The 12,113-nt window shown below is 62.0% G+C and overlaps 5 protein-coding genes across 5 annotated transcripts; 3 read left to right on the forward strand and 2 right to left on the reverse strand.

Moving 5' to 3' along the window:
- Positions 1-787: 787 nt before the first annotated feature.
- On the forward strand, positions 788-2,054 carry SSO2 (syntaxin; the record flags this gene model as incomplete). Its single annotated transcript, XM_028622392.1, has 5 exons — positions 788-814; positions 872-885; positions 1,024-1,800; positions 1,862-1,938; positions 1,993-2,054. The coding sequence occupies 5 exons, from the start codon at positions 788-790 to the stop codon at positions 2,052-2,054; spliced, it is 957 nt and encodes a 318-aa protein (XP_028477284.1).
- Positions 2,055-4,117: 2,063 nt separating this feature from the next.
- On the forward strand, positions 4,118-5,348 carry EHS24_007011 (uncharacterized protein; the record flags this gene model as incomplete). The annotated part of the gene is made up of 2 exons (XM_028622393.1): positions 4,118-4,308; positions 4,454-5,348. The coding sequence occupies 2 exons, from the start codon at positions 4,118-4,120 to the stop codon at positions 5,346-5,348; spliced, it is 1,086 nt and encodes a 361-aa protein (XP_028477285.1).
- A 404-nt stretch (positions 5,349-5,752) lies between these two features.
- On the forward strand, positions 5,753-6,857 carry EHS24_007012 (uncharacterized protein; the record flags this gene model as incomplete). Its single annotated transcript, XM_028622394.1, has 2 exons — positions 5,753-6,298; positions 6,573-6,857. The coding sequence occupies 2 exons, from the start codon at positions 5,753-5,755 to the stop codon at positions 6,855-6,857; spliced, it is 831 nt and encodes a 276-aa protein (XP_028477286.1).
- A 122-nt stretch (positions 6,858-6,979) lies between these two features.
- Positions 6,980-9,902, reverse strand: EHS24_007013 (uncharacterized protein; the record flags this gene model as incomplete). Its single annotated transcript, XM_028622395.1, has 8 exons — positions 6,980-7,102; positions 7,197-7,426; positions 7,474-7,558; positions 7,611-8,679; positions 8,719-9,354; positions 9,403-9,545; positions 9,699-9,733; positions 9,794-9,902. The coding sequence occupies 8 exons, from the start codon at positions 9,900-9,902 to the stop codon at positions 6,980-6,982; spliced, it is 2,430 nt and encodes an 809-aa protein (XP_028477287.1).
- An 824-nt stretch (positions 9,903-10,726) lies between these two features.
- On the reverse strand, positions 10,727-11,890 carry EHS24_007014 (uncharacterized protein; the record flags this gene model as incomplete). Its single annotated transcript, XM_028622396.1, has 1 exon — positions 10,727-11,890. One exon carries the CDS (start codon positions 11,888-11,890, stop codon positions 10,727-10,729), a length of 1,164 nt encoding a protein of 387 aa, XP_028477288.1.
- Between the last annotated feature and the right edge of the window lie 223 nt (positions 11,891-12,113).

Raw genomic sequence — 12,113 nt, forward strand, 5'->3', positions numbered from 1 at the left:
CCCCCTTGTTTTTCATGACGCTGGTGGCTGGCAGTCTGGCATGGGGCCATTTGCAGAGATGGACAACCCGCGTCTTTTGTACAACAACAAGGACCATGGATATGAGATATGGGTATAACGGGGTGTGGGTATGGGTATGTTGTATGCAACAGCAGGGAACAGCGCGCGGGGTTGAAAACGAGGCGGTGGGCGGAGAGACACACAATCGAGACGACGACGAGAGACACGGTTGTGGGCGCGCGGGCGGGCGGAATCAAAAACATACTGTGTGGGCCTCGACGTGTGCCCGCTCGTCGTCGTCTTCCCCCGCCCGCCCGCCCGCCGGTCGTCCCAGCTGTCCCCCCGTCTGTCCCTGGACCCGCATCCCCTCTCCCTCTCGCTGTCCTCTCGATCCCCCTCTCTCCCTCGTCGTCCTCGTCCAGGCTCTTTCCTTTCATCTATACATCGCCCATCTCTCACACCCTCCTTGTCTTCTTCCTCCTCCTCATCTCCCCCCTTTTCCCCACAGCAGCGTCCCCGTCCACCCAACGGCCCCCGTACAACATCTTCCCTCCCCAACCTCCTTGGCTACACAGTCCAGGCCCAAGACGCGTTCTCTTTCGGTCGTCCACCTCGCTCCTCCTGTGCACACACCTGTCACTGCCATCCAAAGCATCCAGGCGCAATAGATCAGCCTTCGCGTTTTGCTCTTCTCCCCCCTCTTGGATCTAAAGCAAGAGCCCAGCCCCAGCCCCCTTTCAATCCCCCCTTCCACCACATCCACACCCCGCTTTGACCTCTTGCAACCATGGCTCGTGACCGCCTCCAAAACTCTGTGAGTAGTAGTTGTGGGACAAACAGTCGACTGGACATACGTGCTGACCATTCGCAGGGTATCAACTATGGGTGAGTGTCTACGACAATTGTGTCGGACTGTGGATTGTCGGCCAGATGAGAGACGGCGGTTCACCGCCCCCCTCGCCTCGCCGAAACACACGGACCACATGTTTTGCGCAACTCGTTGGCTGACTCTTTCTCTCGCAGTGACCACTCGGCACCTGGTAGCAACCCCTATGCCCAGGCCCAGCAGCAGTCGTACCCTCCCCAGCAGCAGTATGACCAGTACGCGCAGGTCCCGCAGGCCTACAGCCCCGTTGGCGGCAACTACCCAATGACCGAGACTGGCGGTGGTGTTGGCGGCGGTGACTTCTGGTCGCAGCTGACCGACACCAACAACCTCCTGGCCCAGCTTGAGCAGGAGATCCAGGCTGTGCGCAACGGCCACCAGCAGAGCCTCAACTCTAGCGACCCCAACGCCATTGCCAACGTCGACAGGCTGTCGGACCAGGCCAAGAGCACCCGCGAGCAGTGCAAGCTCGCCATCAAGTCGCTCGCCAAGCAGTCCAAGGGCAACAAGCAGTTCAAGCAGCAGGTCGACACTGCCAACAACCGCTTCCGTGGCCTGCTCCAGGAGCACCAGCAGGTTGAGAAGGAGTACCGCAAGAAGACCCGCGACCGTGCCGAGCGCCAGTACAAGATTGTCAAGCCCGACGCGACCCCCGAGGAGATCAAGGACGTCATTGACAGCGACAACCCGCAGGTCTTCGCCCAGGCCCTCCTCAACACCAACCGCTACGGTGCTGCCCGCGGCGCGTACCGCGAGGTCCAGGAGCGTCATGCCGAGATCCAGAAGATTGAGAAGACCATGACCGAGCTCGCTCAGATGTTCAACGAGATGGCCATGCTCGTCGAGCAGCAGAACGAGGCTATTGCCGACGTCGAGAACCAGACCCAGCAGGTCAACACGGACATCCAGCGCGGGTGAGTACCGGCCAGTTATCTGTTGTCACACATTGGGGCAGTAAAACTGACCCTCTCCTAGTAACACCCAGCTTGACTCTGCGGTGAACAAGGCTCGCGCTGCCAGGAAAAAGAAGATCATCTGCCTGATCATCTGCAGTGAGTAATTGTACCCCCACTGCCCGGCATAGAACCACGACTGACACGGTGCAGTCCTCATCATTTGTATCATTGCGCTTGTCGTGGGTCTCTACTACGGTCTTAAGGGGAAGTAAATCGCTTCACGACCGTGACGTCCCTCTCTCTCGGCTGCGCGCAAGTGTGTTCCTCCCTCGAGCCCCCAGTCTCGCAAACGTCAAATCCACAGGCGGACGTAGCCTCTTCCCACCACCCCACACCTCACCGCCGCCTGTCTTATGCTCCCTTCTGATGCCGCCCTTAATCGCCTGGTGGTCGGTTCGTTGCATGCGCTGTGTGCATGCCCATAGCTTAAACCTTCATCCCCGTAGCCCATGCAGATATCCTTGTCCGTTTAGACCAACCAGCCAGCTGTGCACTGGGATGTGGCCAGTGGCAAAACACAAATTTCGACATTACGCGTTCGTCATAACCTCCCCACCCCAGGCAGCAAAGCAGCAAATGAGCTGACGCGGCTGGCTGCACCGCCCGCCCGGCGCGCAAGCGTCGTCTCTCTCCTGAGACCTAGAGATCGCATGTCGCTTCAGGTCGTGATCGAACACCGACATGAGAAAAGCTGGAGGTGGCCTACGTGGGTCGCGCCGGTCAGTTGTGTGCTGAGAGGCGGGAAAGCCGCCAGGCTAGGCTGCAGGCCGCCAGCCAACCGTCGGCTGACGGCGTTCCAATGAGTCAAAGCACCTGAAGCCTGCCAAAGGCTGAGGGCACTTCTCACTTTGCGAGATCCGAGTGAGGGGGCCCGCATCGCGCCTAACAGCTACATAAATGCAGCTGCGACCGTTACATGGCTGTGGCCATGTGTGGACATCGCTCGCCCCTGGCTGGGAGGAACAGATTACAGCCTGCGTTGCGCATTGATGAGGGTCGAGACAGAAGCGGCACCCAGTACAGCGTGCCGAGCACTCGATGAGCGAGGAGGCTGGTCGCTGCTGCGTGCTGCGGAGATACCATGCTGTGCCGAGCAAAAGTGGTGTGCTGGGCCGGTGTCCGGTGCACAGGTGCCAATGAGAATGGGCTGGCCATGGGCGAGGCTATGGGCAAGGGCAGCAGAGGTACGCGGACTGCTCATATGAGGTCGCGAACGCAGCTGGCGGCCTTGTAGACTACACATCAGGTGGGTCAATGTGCCAGTGCACAATGGCGATTGAACATGAGATGGCCGATCGATCACCCAGCACCCGGCAGCACAACACGTCTTTTGTGCAGCACCGTGCTTCGGAAACACACAACGACTGACATTTTCCAGTCTGTCGGGTTATTATCTCCGCATAGTGTGTTTTTTGGCCGACAAGACACACCAAGACCGACACTCACCCCCCAGAGTCCACGCGTCGACGCGCGACGGCCACGGCCACGGCGCGCCGGGACCACCCGCACGGGACTCTCTTAACGGTGAACATGTCCGCTTTCGTCACCTGGACCCCCAGCAATCGGCCAGCCTCGGACTGGCCCTCGCCTCGGAATGGGCCAGAGGGCAAGGAAATAACGGTGCCGCCGGGTCAAGGCTCGGTGACTTTCGAGTCCAGGCTGCGGGGTCTAGTCCACGGTGAGCACCCGCCGGGCCAATGAAACTAAAACCAACTGCAACAAGCTCGTTGTCATTTTGATAGAACATGGCTATGCAGTACACGTGTCCAGTAATACACGAGCTGCTGCAGTGCTGTGCTACTGTATTACCACTGACGTGATGGCCCCCCAGAAGATCCGATATACTGGCGCGCGGCGACTAAAACGGGCAGGGGGCCACCGGAACCATCTTCCGGCTTCCCGGCCACAAACATGCCGGATTGACCTTGTCTTTGCTCGGGGCTCCCGACCCCATCCACCCATCATATGACTCATACATCCCACCCAAACGCAAGAGCAGCGTTTTCCATCTCCTCCTCCCAACGACAGTCAACTTTAGTTGCTCACACCTCTCATCTGTCTTGACAGTTTAACCCCACAAACACCCTCCTCGCTTCCTTACCCTCGTCAACTTTCCCGACGAGCACCTCCACCCTTGCCCACGCTGTTCGCGCGCACCCTACCCACCAGCCTCACCATCGTCCGCACCTCCCTGCGCACGTCTCCCGTCGCCCGCGCCATCGCTACCGCCCTCCCAACCACCACCCCCACCCCCACCCACCGCTTCTCCTCCACCATGGTCGCTCCCTTCACCTTCCAGGCGCACATCCCCCGCACCATCTTCGGCTCTGGCACCCTCGCCAAGGTCCCCGAGGAGGTCAACCGCCTCGGCGCCAAGCGTGTCATGATTGTTACCGAGAACACCGACAGGCAGATCGACCTCGCCAACAAGATTAGCGCGAGCCTCGGCGACCTCGTTGCCGGTGTGTGAGTAGAGAATTGTGGTTCATGGGGGGACATTTTGGCCCGGCGCCGTTACCGCCGGCTGCCGACAAGCCCTGGAGACACTTGTCACCGCCGTCCCTCGTAGAACCCGCTATCGGCTGTGACTCCCAAGCTGACATGTTGCCAGCTGCCTCGATGCTGTCATGCACACCCCCGAGGAGGTCACCCTCAAGGCCCTCGAGCAGGCCAAGAGTCTGAACGCCGACTGCTACATCTCGCTCGGCGGTGGCTCGACTGTCGGTCTCGGCAAGGCCCTCACGATCCGCACTGGTGTCCCCCACATCACCATCCCCACGACGTACGCCGGTTCCGAGGCAACGCCCATTCTCGGCGAGACTGTCAACAACCTCAAGACGACCCGTTCGGACCCCAAGATCCTCCCCACCACCATCATCTACGACGTCGACCTGACCCTGTCGCTGCCCGCCCAGCTGACGTTTACGTCGGGCATCAACGCCATTGCCCACTGTGTCGAGGCCCTGTACTCGCCCCAGATCAACCCCATCATCGAGGGTGTCGCCCTCTCGGGCATCAGCAACATGTACAAGGCGCTGCTCACGCTCAAGGACAGCCCCAACGACATTGACGCGCGCTCGCAGGCCCTGTCGGGCGCGTGGGCCGCGGGCGTGTGCCTCGGCCACGTCGGCATGGCCATCCACCACAAGCTGTGCCACACCCTCGGCGGCTCGTTTGGCCTCCCGCACGCGCAGGTCCACACCGTCGTCCTCCCGCACGCCATGGCGTACAACTTTAACGCGGCGCACGCCGCCATGGAGAAGATCCGCGTCGCCATCGGCTCGGACATTGACGCGCCCCAGGCCTTCTGGCAGCTCGAGAAGACCCTCGGCACCGTCATCTCCCTCAAGGAGCTCGGCATGAAGGAGGAGGACCTGCCCAAGGCCGCCGACATTGCCTCCACCGCCCAGTACCCCAACCCGGCGCCCCTGGAGCGCGAGAAGCTCCTCCTCCTCCTGGAGAACGCGTACGCTGGCCGCCCCCCTGTGATTCAGTCGCGCATGTAGAGAATCCAAAATGCGCATGTATAGTAGTGTCGTCTGCATGGGTCGTTAGTTTGTGGTCAGTGGTCAGTGGCAGTGAGAGGTGCCACATGGTTTCTGTGTGGCTCTTGGGGGCGACGTTAAATGCTCCCGCCGGCACCTCCACTCAGTCCGTTGAAGGCTGCCAAAACAACAAACCCAGTCCCCTCTTGTTCATCCTCATCACCGACCTCACACGACACAACGACGACTCACGACCTCCTCTGTCACCTTGACAGCCGTTTAATAACCTTCTTTTATTTTCCCCAATTGCCACGCCCACCCTCGCTCGACCGGCTCCCCCGTTCACCCCACACGGTCGTTCTCTCAACCAACTCTACACCCACCACCCTCCGCATCACTGACCACACACTACACACCACGCAACCATGCTCCCAGGCTCAAACTACCCGCCACTCCCCACAGCCCGCCTGGACACGCTGTACTCGTACTATCCGTATTTCCCCATCTCGGCCCGCGAGCGCGCCCACGCCTCGCTCCGACCACGGCCATATGTACGCCCAGCGTCAACCAGCACCACCAGCACCACCACCGGCGTGTCGGGCGCAGTGCTCTCCCCGCACGAGGCGCCACGCGCATTACATACGCCCGCACGCGGACACACTAGCAGTGCCACGACGAGTACTACTACGGCCATCGCGGGCCCCTCTTCTGGCGCTGGCGCTGGCGCCGCCGCCGCCGCCCCGTCCGCCAGCGACCGCCGGCGCGACGCGCGCCGCGCCTGTGACCGCGCGGCACTGCGCGCCCTCCGCGGCCTGCGGCCGGCGGGCATCTCGCTCGGCCTCGACGCGGGCGATCTCAGCGACGAGGAGGAGGCGGTGGAGGAGGAGCGGGCGTCGGTGAATGCCTTTGGACACCGGTTTCTCTTGCCGTTTGGGAGGCGGTTGACGCAGATGGAGATGGAGGCGGCGCCGGTGAGTGCAGTTGGCTGTGGTGAATGGAGGATGGAGGATGGAGGATGGAGGCACCGAGGATGGCAGGCCCTGGCGGCTGTGGGGGTGGGAGTATGATGGCTGTTTCCTGGTTTTGGCATGCAGCCGTCCAGTACGAGCCCCCCCAACGCAACCCAACCGCGCGCGCTCGCCCGACGACGCCCCTACGCGCAGCTGTCGCTTGACATCGCAAGCCGCGCATATACCCCTCCTTCCCCTTGCCCCCGTTGACGCTCCCCGCTGACGCTTCCCCCAGTCGCCCACGCCGTCCGACCACGAACACCGCCAAGAGGACAACCATCACAACAACCAAGCCTCGCCCCTCCCTCCACCGTCGGAACACTCTCCGGGCCTGGAAGCGGAAGACGCCGTCGTCGACCTGGACGCGAGCATAGAGGACCGCGACGGCGACGGAGGCGGCGACCCGGACCGCAGCACAGAGTATGACTCGGACGACCTGCGGCTCATGCGCGCCATGGACCGGAGCGTGGGCAGCAGGACACCCGAGAGTGAGGATGGCGAGGACCTTATGCCCGAGTGAGAAGAGCAGTAGTCCTGTCCCCAGAAGAACAAAAAAAACAGCATTACATTATACAACTCGTACATGCCACTACCCACTATCAGCCTCCCAAGGCGGCGCGCGCGCCGCGCAACGGACCTCTGCTAGCTGGCAAACCAAAAGTCGGTGCTCTTGGGCGCCGTTCCAAACGTGACCTTTTGCGGAATCTCAATGCCGTCGCCCGTGATATCGAGGAGACGGACCTTGAGCGCGAGCTCAGTGAGGATCTGAAACGTGTCAGCTACCAAAGGATCTCCCCTTAGCTGCCACTCCCCCTCCCCCCCCCCCCCCCCCCCCCCCCCACCTTCCCGCGACACTCACGTGCATGTAATTGGCGCTCTCCTGGGTACTCATGGGAACCTCCTGCTTGAGGACGCGCAGGCCGTCGACCCACTCTGCAAACTGCGCGGCGTGGATGGCGTCCAGGTCCAAGAGCGACAGCTCGGGCGAGGCCATGATGGAGAAGCTGTTCTTGGAGACTGTGTCGGGCGAGCGCGAGCCAACGGCGCAGCCCGTCTGGACGCGCACCTCGGAGATGTTGGCCAGGTCGACTGGGACTAGGTCAGCGGCGATACATTTGATGTGCATGTGCACCTACTCTTCTCGCGCAGCTGCTCAAACGCGGGTTTCTCCTTTGGGCGCACAGTGTACTCGCTCCAGCCCAGTTGGCGGCGGTTGGGCGACTGACCGTTAGCAACGGGATATCATTATTCCCCCCCTTGTTTCTCAACCCACCAAGCGGACGAAGCGGTGCGGACGGGTCGGGTTGGCCCTCGTCGTGACGTCGATGCCCGACTTGAGGACATGCGCAGTGTTGAACCAGCCGCCCTGCTGCATGCAGATGACGCGCTGCTCGGCCATGACCTCGTACGCCTCGTGGCCGACTTTGGCGCGCAGCGCCGCGACGGCCGGACGCTCCAGCAGGCCGTCCTCCTTGTCAATCATCTCCATCTGGCCCTCGCGGATGTTGCGGTAGTCGGCGCCCAAAAAGTCGTGCTCGAGGTCGAGCCACGTCTTGCTGTGCTCGTCCGCGAGGGTCTGGCGGACCTGGCTCCGGACCAAGTAGCTCAGGCGCTCAAAGTCGTCCAGACGCGACTCGGAGTCTTGCCACATGCGCAGGAAAAACTTGAGGACAAGCGAGTGCAGGCGCGGGAAATTGAGCATGAACGGCTGGAAATGGGACGCGCCGCGCTGCGCAGACTGCGAAATCTTGTAGTGGTCGTACAGGACCTTGACGCACTCTGCCGACGCCTTGCCGATCGGGCACCGCCTGTCAGCGGGGCGGGCGAGCTGCTCCAGCACGACGCTGTGGAAGTTGTCCTCGTGCACGGCGTAGTAGTGCAGGCACTCGAGACCCAGCTCGCCTATTGACCGGAACAGCTCCGTCTCATTCAGCGGGTCCGACGCCTCGACATAGTCGATCGAGAGACCCATCCTGCGCCAGCCGTCCCACGTCCTCTGGCCAGAGGACTGGTAGTCCTGCATGCTGGGGCGCGGCGACGCCCTGTGGCCTCCGCCGTCCTCCGAGTCCAGGCGGCCCGTCTGCCAGACGTCGTCGAGGTACCGCTCATGTGTGGGGTTGTTTTGCGGCTTCACCGGGCGGAGCGAGTGGTAGCGCAGGACGTTTGCGTAGCGGGTCTGGAAATCAAAGATACGGGTCTCGACAGGGTTGTTTTGACTCGAGGGGATGAGGCGCGCAACGTATTTGCGAGTGCCGAGAGCCTCAATCACCGTGATGAGGTCAGAGTACCGCTTGCTGCCTTCTTGTTGGGCCGAGCGCAGCGCCGCGTTGATGAGGGCGAGACTGAAAGGTGAGCACTGCGTCACTGAGCCTGGCACCTACCTCTGGGCAACGAGCTCGAGGTCACGGGTTCCCTCCAAGCGCTTGACAATGGGGCGGAAGACGGCTTCTGCGGGCGAGCCGCCGTGATCATCGGGGACCATGTGTCCGACGTCGACGATACGCGTAAAGACGCGGTCAAAGCCGTACTGGTTGACGGAATCGCCCTCACGGGCCTTGCTCTTGCCCTTTCCGGACGAGTGGGCCTTGGGTGACGCCACCATGAGCTTGCGGACAATGACAGTGGCTGGGCGAACGACGTTGGGTGCGCTCGAGCTCGCGAGCACGACGATGACGCGGTCGATGAACGCGTCGGACAGGTCGCCCCAGCCATTGTCATAGTCCATGACACCGCGGATACCCTGCAGAGCGTACGCCAGCGAGTTGCCCGTTAGCGCACCGGTACCTTCCTTCTCCAGCATGTCGACGAGGAGCTTGACGCCGCCCTTGAGCATAAACTCGACGGCAAAGTCGTCCTCTTTGATGTACTTTTGCAGGTTGAACAGGGCGAGTTTCGGCGGCAGCACCTCGGCGTTGTTGGGCAGCACGATGGGGTCGCCGGCCTCTCCGGGCTTGTCGTTGGCGGCATGCAGCGAGGCAACAACAGCAAGAGCCTCGGTCACGGGAGCGGCCACGAGCCTGAGGCTGTCAGACACTTGTTGTGCGGATGTCAACGCCAACACTCACTTGAGCGTCTCCTTGGACGACACTTTGGCACCAATGTTCGTCTGTGTTACGAGGTTGTCATTCTCGTCGCGCAGAGCCAGCGTAATGTGGTGTTCTGGCGCGCCAAAGCTCTTGGCCATGATCTCCACGACGCGGAGAATGCTCTGTAGAGGGTCAGCAAAACGCGACGGTGGTAATGGCCACGGCGGCGGCGGGGCTCTGCCGGGAGGTGCGGGACAAGTTGATCTGTCCCGCACTCCATCTGTGCTGCGGCCACGGCCACATGCGCCCCTCGTCGCCGGTACAGCGATGCTCACTGCATCTGGGTCTATGCGCGCTGGGATGCGGCGTCCTGCGAAACGAATGTCAGCGGCGGCGACCAGCAGGCAAACGTCTCATGGGAGGAACGGACCCTTGTATGTGATGAGGTTTGTTGGGACTGCATTTTCGTTCTTTCCCGACTGGAAGGAGGGTGAGACACTGTTCTGCGAGCGCTTGGATGGTGATGGGGTATGTACCATTGTGTGTCCTGGGAGAAGAAGAAAGAGAAGAGCAAGGACGACGACGGCGTGCGAGATCTGCGAGGAGAATAGGGTTACGGGGGTGGGTGGGGGGTGGGGGCGACGACGTCGGAGCGCACGCGGAGGTATGTGTTGTGTGCTGTGCGTGTGCGTGTGTGTATTATTGGGTGATAGCTTGTGGTAGATGTGTGTGAATAGAACGGAGCGTCGTTTGCTCGACGACGACGAGAACGACCGCTGTTACTGGCAGTACTTTGCTCACTGGGTGCGTGCGCGCACTGTACGCACTGTCCACCACTTCCCGGTGCTCCCCGCTCCCCGCGCGCGTATGGAGACACGAGCAAACCCCTGAAACCCACTGTACAGGCAGCCCTCCTCCATTACAGTTTCAACCATTAGGCTCATTTAGACTTTCGACGCCACTGCAGTTCTAATGATCTAATGCCTTTGAATCAGGGCGAAACACCCTGCCACGCGCCGGCGCGCCTGGAACAGAGCCTGGAACACACACCCACAGCAGCAAACCCCTGCGTGCCATCGTCGCGCCAGCCCCGTGCCTCGATGGATGCGACAAGGGATGGTTTGGGCCTCGAAACACGACAGAAGCGACAGATGTGCCAAAAAAACACATCAGTCAGTCATACAGCTGACAGCTCTGCTCTTCCTTGCTGCTCTTGTTGGCTCAATCATGCACTGCCGGCACGGCCGGGCAAATGCATACGGTCCCGCAGGGACAACAGACTGAGAGGGACTAGCTACTAAACAAACGTAGCAACTAGTAGGGGGGACGGTGTGGGTGTGGCACTGTGTTTTCGGCAACCTTCTTAGAAGTTGGACGAGGCAGTGAACTGGGCCTCGGCGTCCGGGGTGGCACCCTCGTAGGTGATGGTAGCGCCAGTGATGGAGGTGACGCGAATGTCCATCGAGGCAGAGCCAAAGCCGGCCGAGTACTCAAAGTAGTTGTAAGTGGTGCGGGTGGCGGCGGTCCAGGTGCTGCCGCCGTCGACGGACACCTCGAGGGTCGAGACGGGCTCGTTGGCGTTGACGACCTGCATGGCGAACCAGTACTGCGACGTTCCCTCCTTGTTGTGCAGGGTGATGGGCGAGGTGAGGCCACACTCGACGAAGCGGTACGAGGTGGTCACGGTGCCGTCGGTGCCGCCGACAGCGGTGAACGCGTCGGGGAACAGGTCAAGGTGGCCCTGCTCGCACTCGGGGCACTCGTCGACGACCATGGCCTTGATGGTGGCACCGGTGGGGCCGGTGACCTCGATACAGGCGCCACACTCGGCGGCGTTGTCCCAGACGGCACCAGAGTAGGCAGTGCCGTAGATACCCGAGGGGAGGGTCGAGAGGGTGGTGAACGAGCACGCGCCGCCGTTCAGGTTGCCGCCGTAAAAGGTCGAGGTGCCCGAGTACGACACGGTGCTAAGGTAGTCCCAGATGGACGAGGTGGAGGCCGCGGCGGCCGACGAGGCGGTCGTGGACGCCTGGGCAGTCGACTCGGAGCTGACCTGGGCCTGAGCCTGGGTGGTGGCCTCGGAGGTGGCCTCGGCGGCCTGGGTGGTCGAGACAGAGGTGGCCTGAGCCTGGGCGGCCGAGGACGACGACGAGGCCTGAGCAGAGGCCCAGTTGTTGTAGGCGGCGACAGACGAGGTGGCAGCGGCCTCGGCAGTGGCCGAAGCCGACTCGACGACGGGGTCAACAGCGGAGTCGGTGGCAGCGGCAGACTCGGTGACCTCGGCGGCGCTCGAAGCGGCGACGGTCACGGGGACGGCGACGACAGTCGAGTCGGCCGAGACGACAGACTCGACAGCGGCCGACGAGGCAGCAGGGACCTCGACAGCGGCCGAGGTGGCAGACTGGGCAGCCTGGGCAGACTGGACAGACTGAGCCACGTAGCTAGCGTGGGCGGAGTGGGCAGCCTGGGTTCCGCATCGACCAGCGATGGCGGGGACGGCAAGGAGGAGAGCGGCGGCGAGCTTCATGGTAGCAGTAAAACGAAGGTGGGGAGAAATAACGAGTGTGTGAGTAACAAGAGAACAAAGGACCGCCTGGGGACTGGAGAAAGAGATAGTGATGACAGTTGCCCGCCGTGTATATATGTATGCTTTCGTCGGGTGGCCTCGACTTTGGCAGTGCGCCATTGCTGTCTCGCTCCGTGTCGTCAGTAGAGACACGTTCAGGTCAACGCGGGCCGCCGGCCAGGTG

This window comes from Apiotrichum porosum (assembly GCF_003942205.1).
Source record: "Apiotrichum porosum strain DSM 27194 chromosome Unknown scaffold_4, whole genome shotgun sequence".
NCBI classification, from domain to species: domain Eukaryota; kingdom Fungi; phylum Basidiomycota; class Tremellomycetes; order Trichosporonales; family Trichosporonaceae; genus Apiotrichum; species Apiotrichum porosum.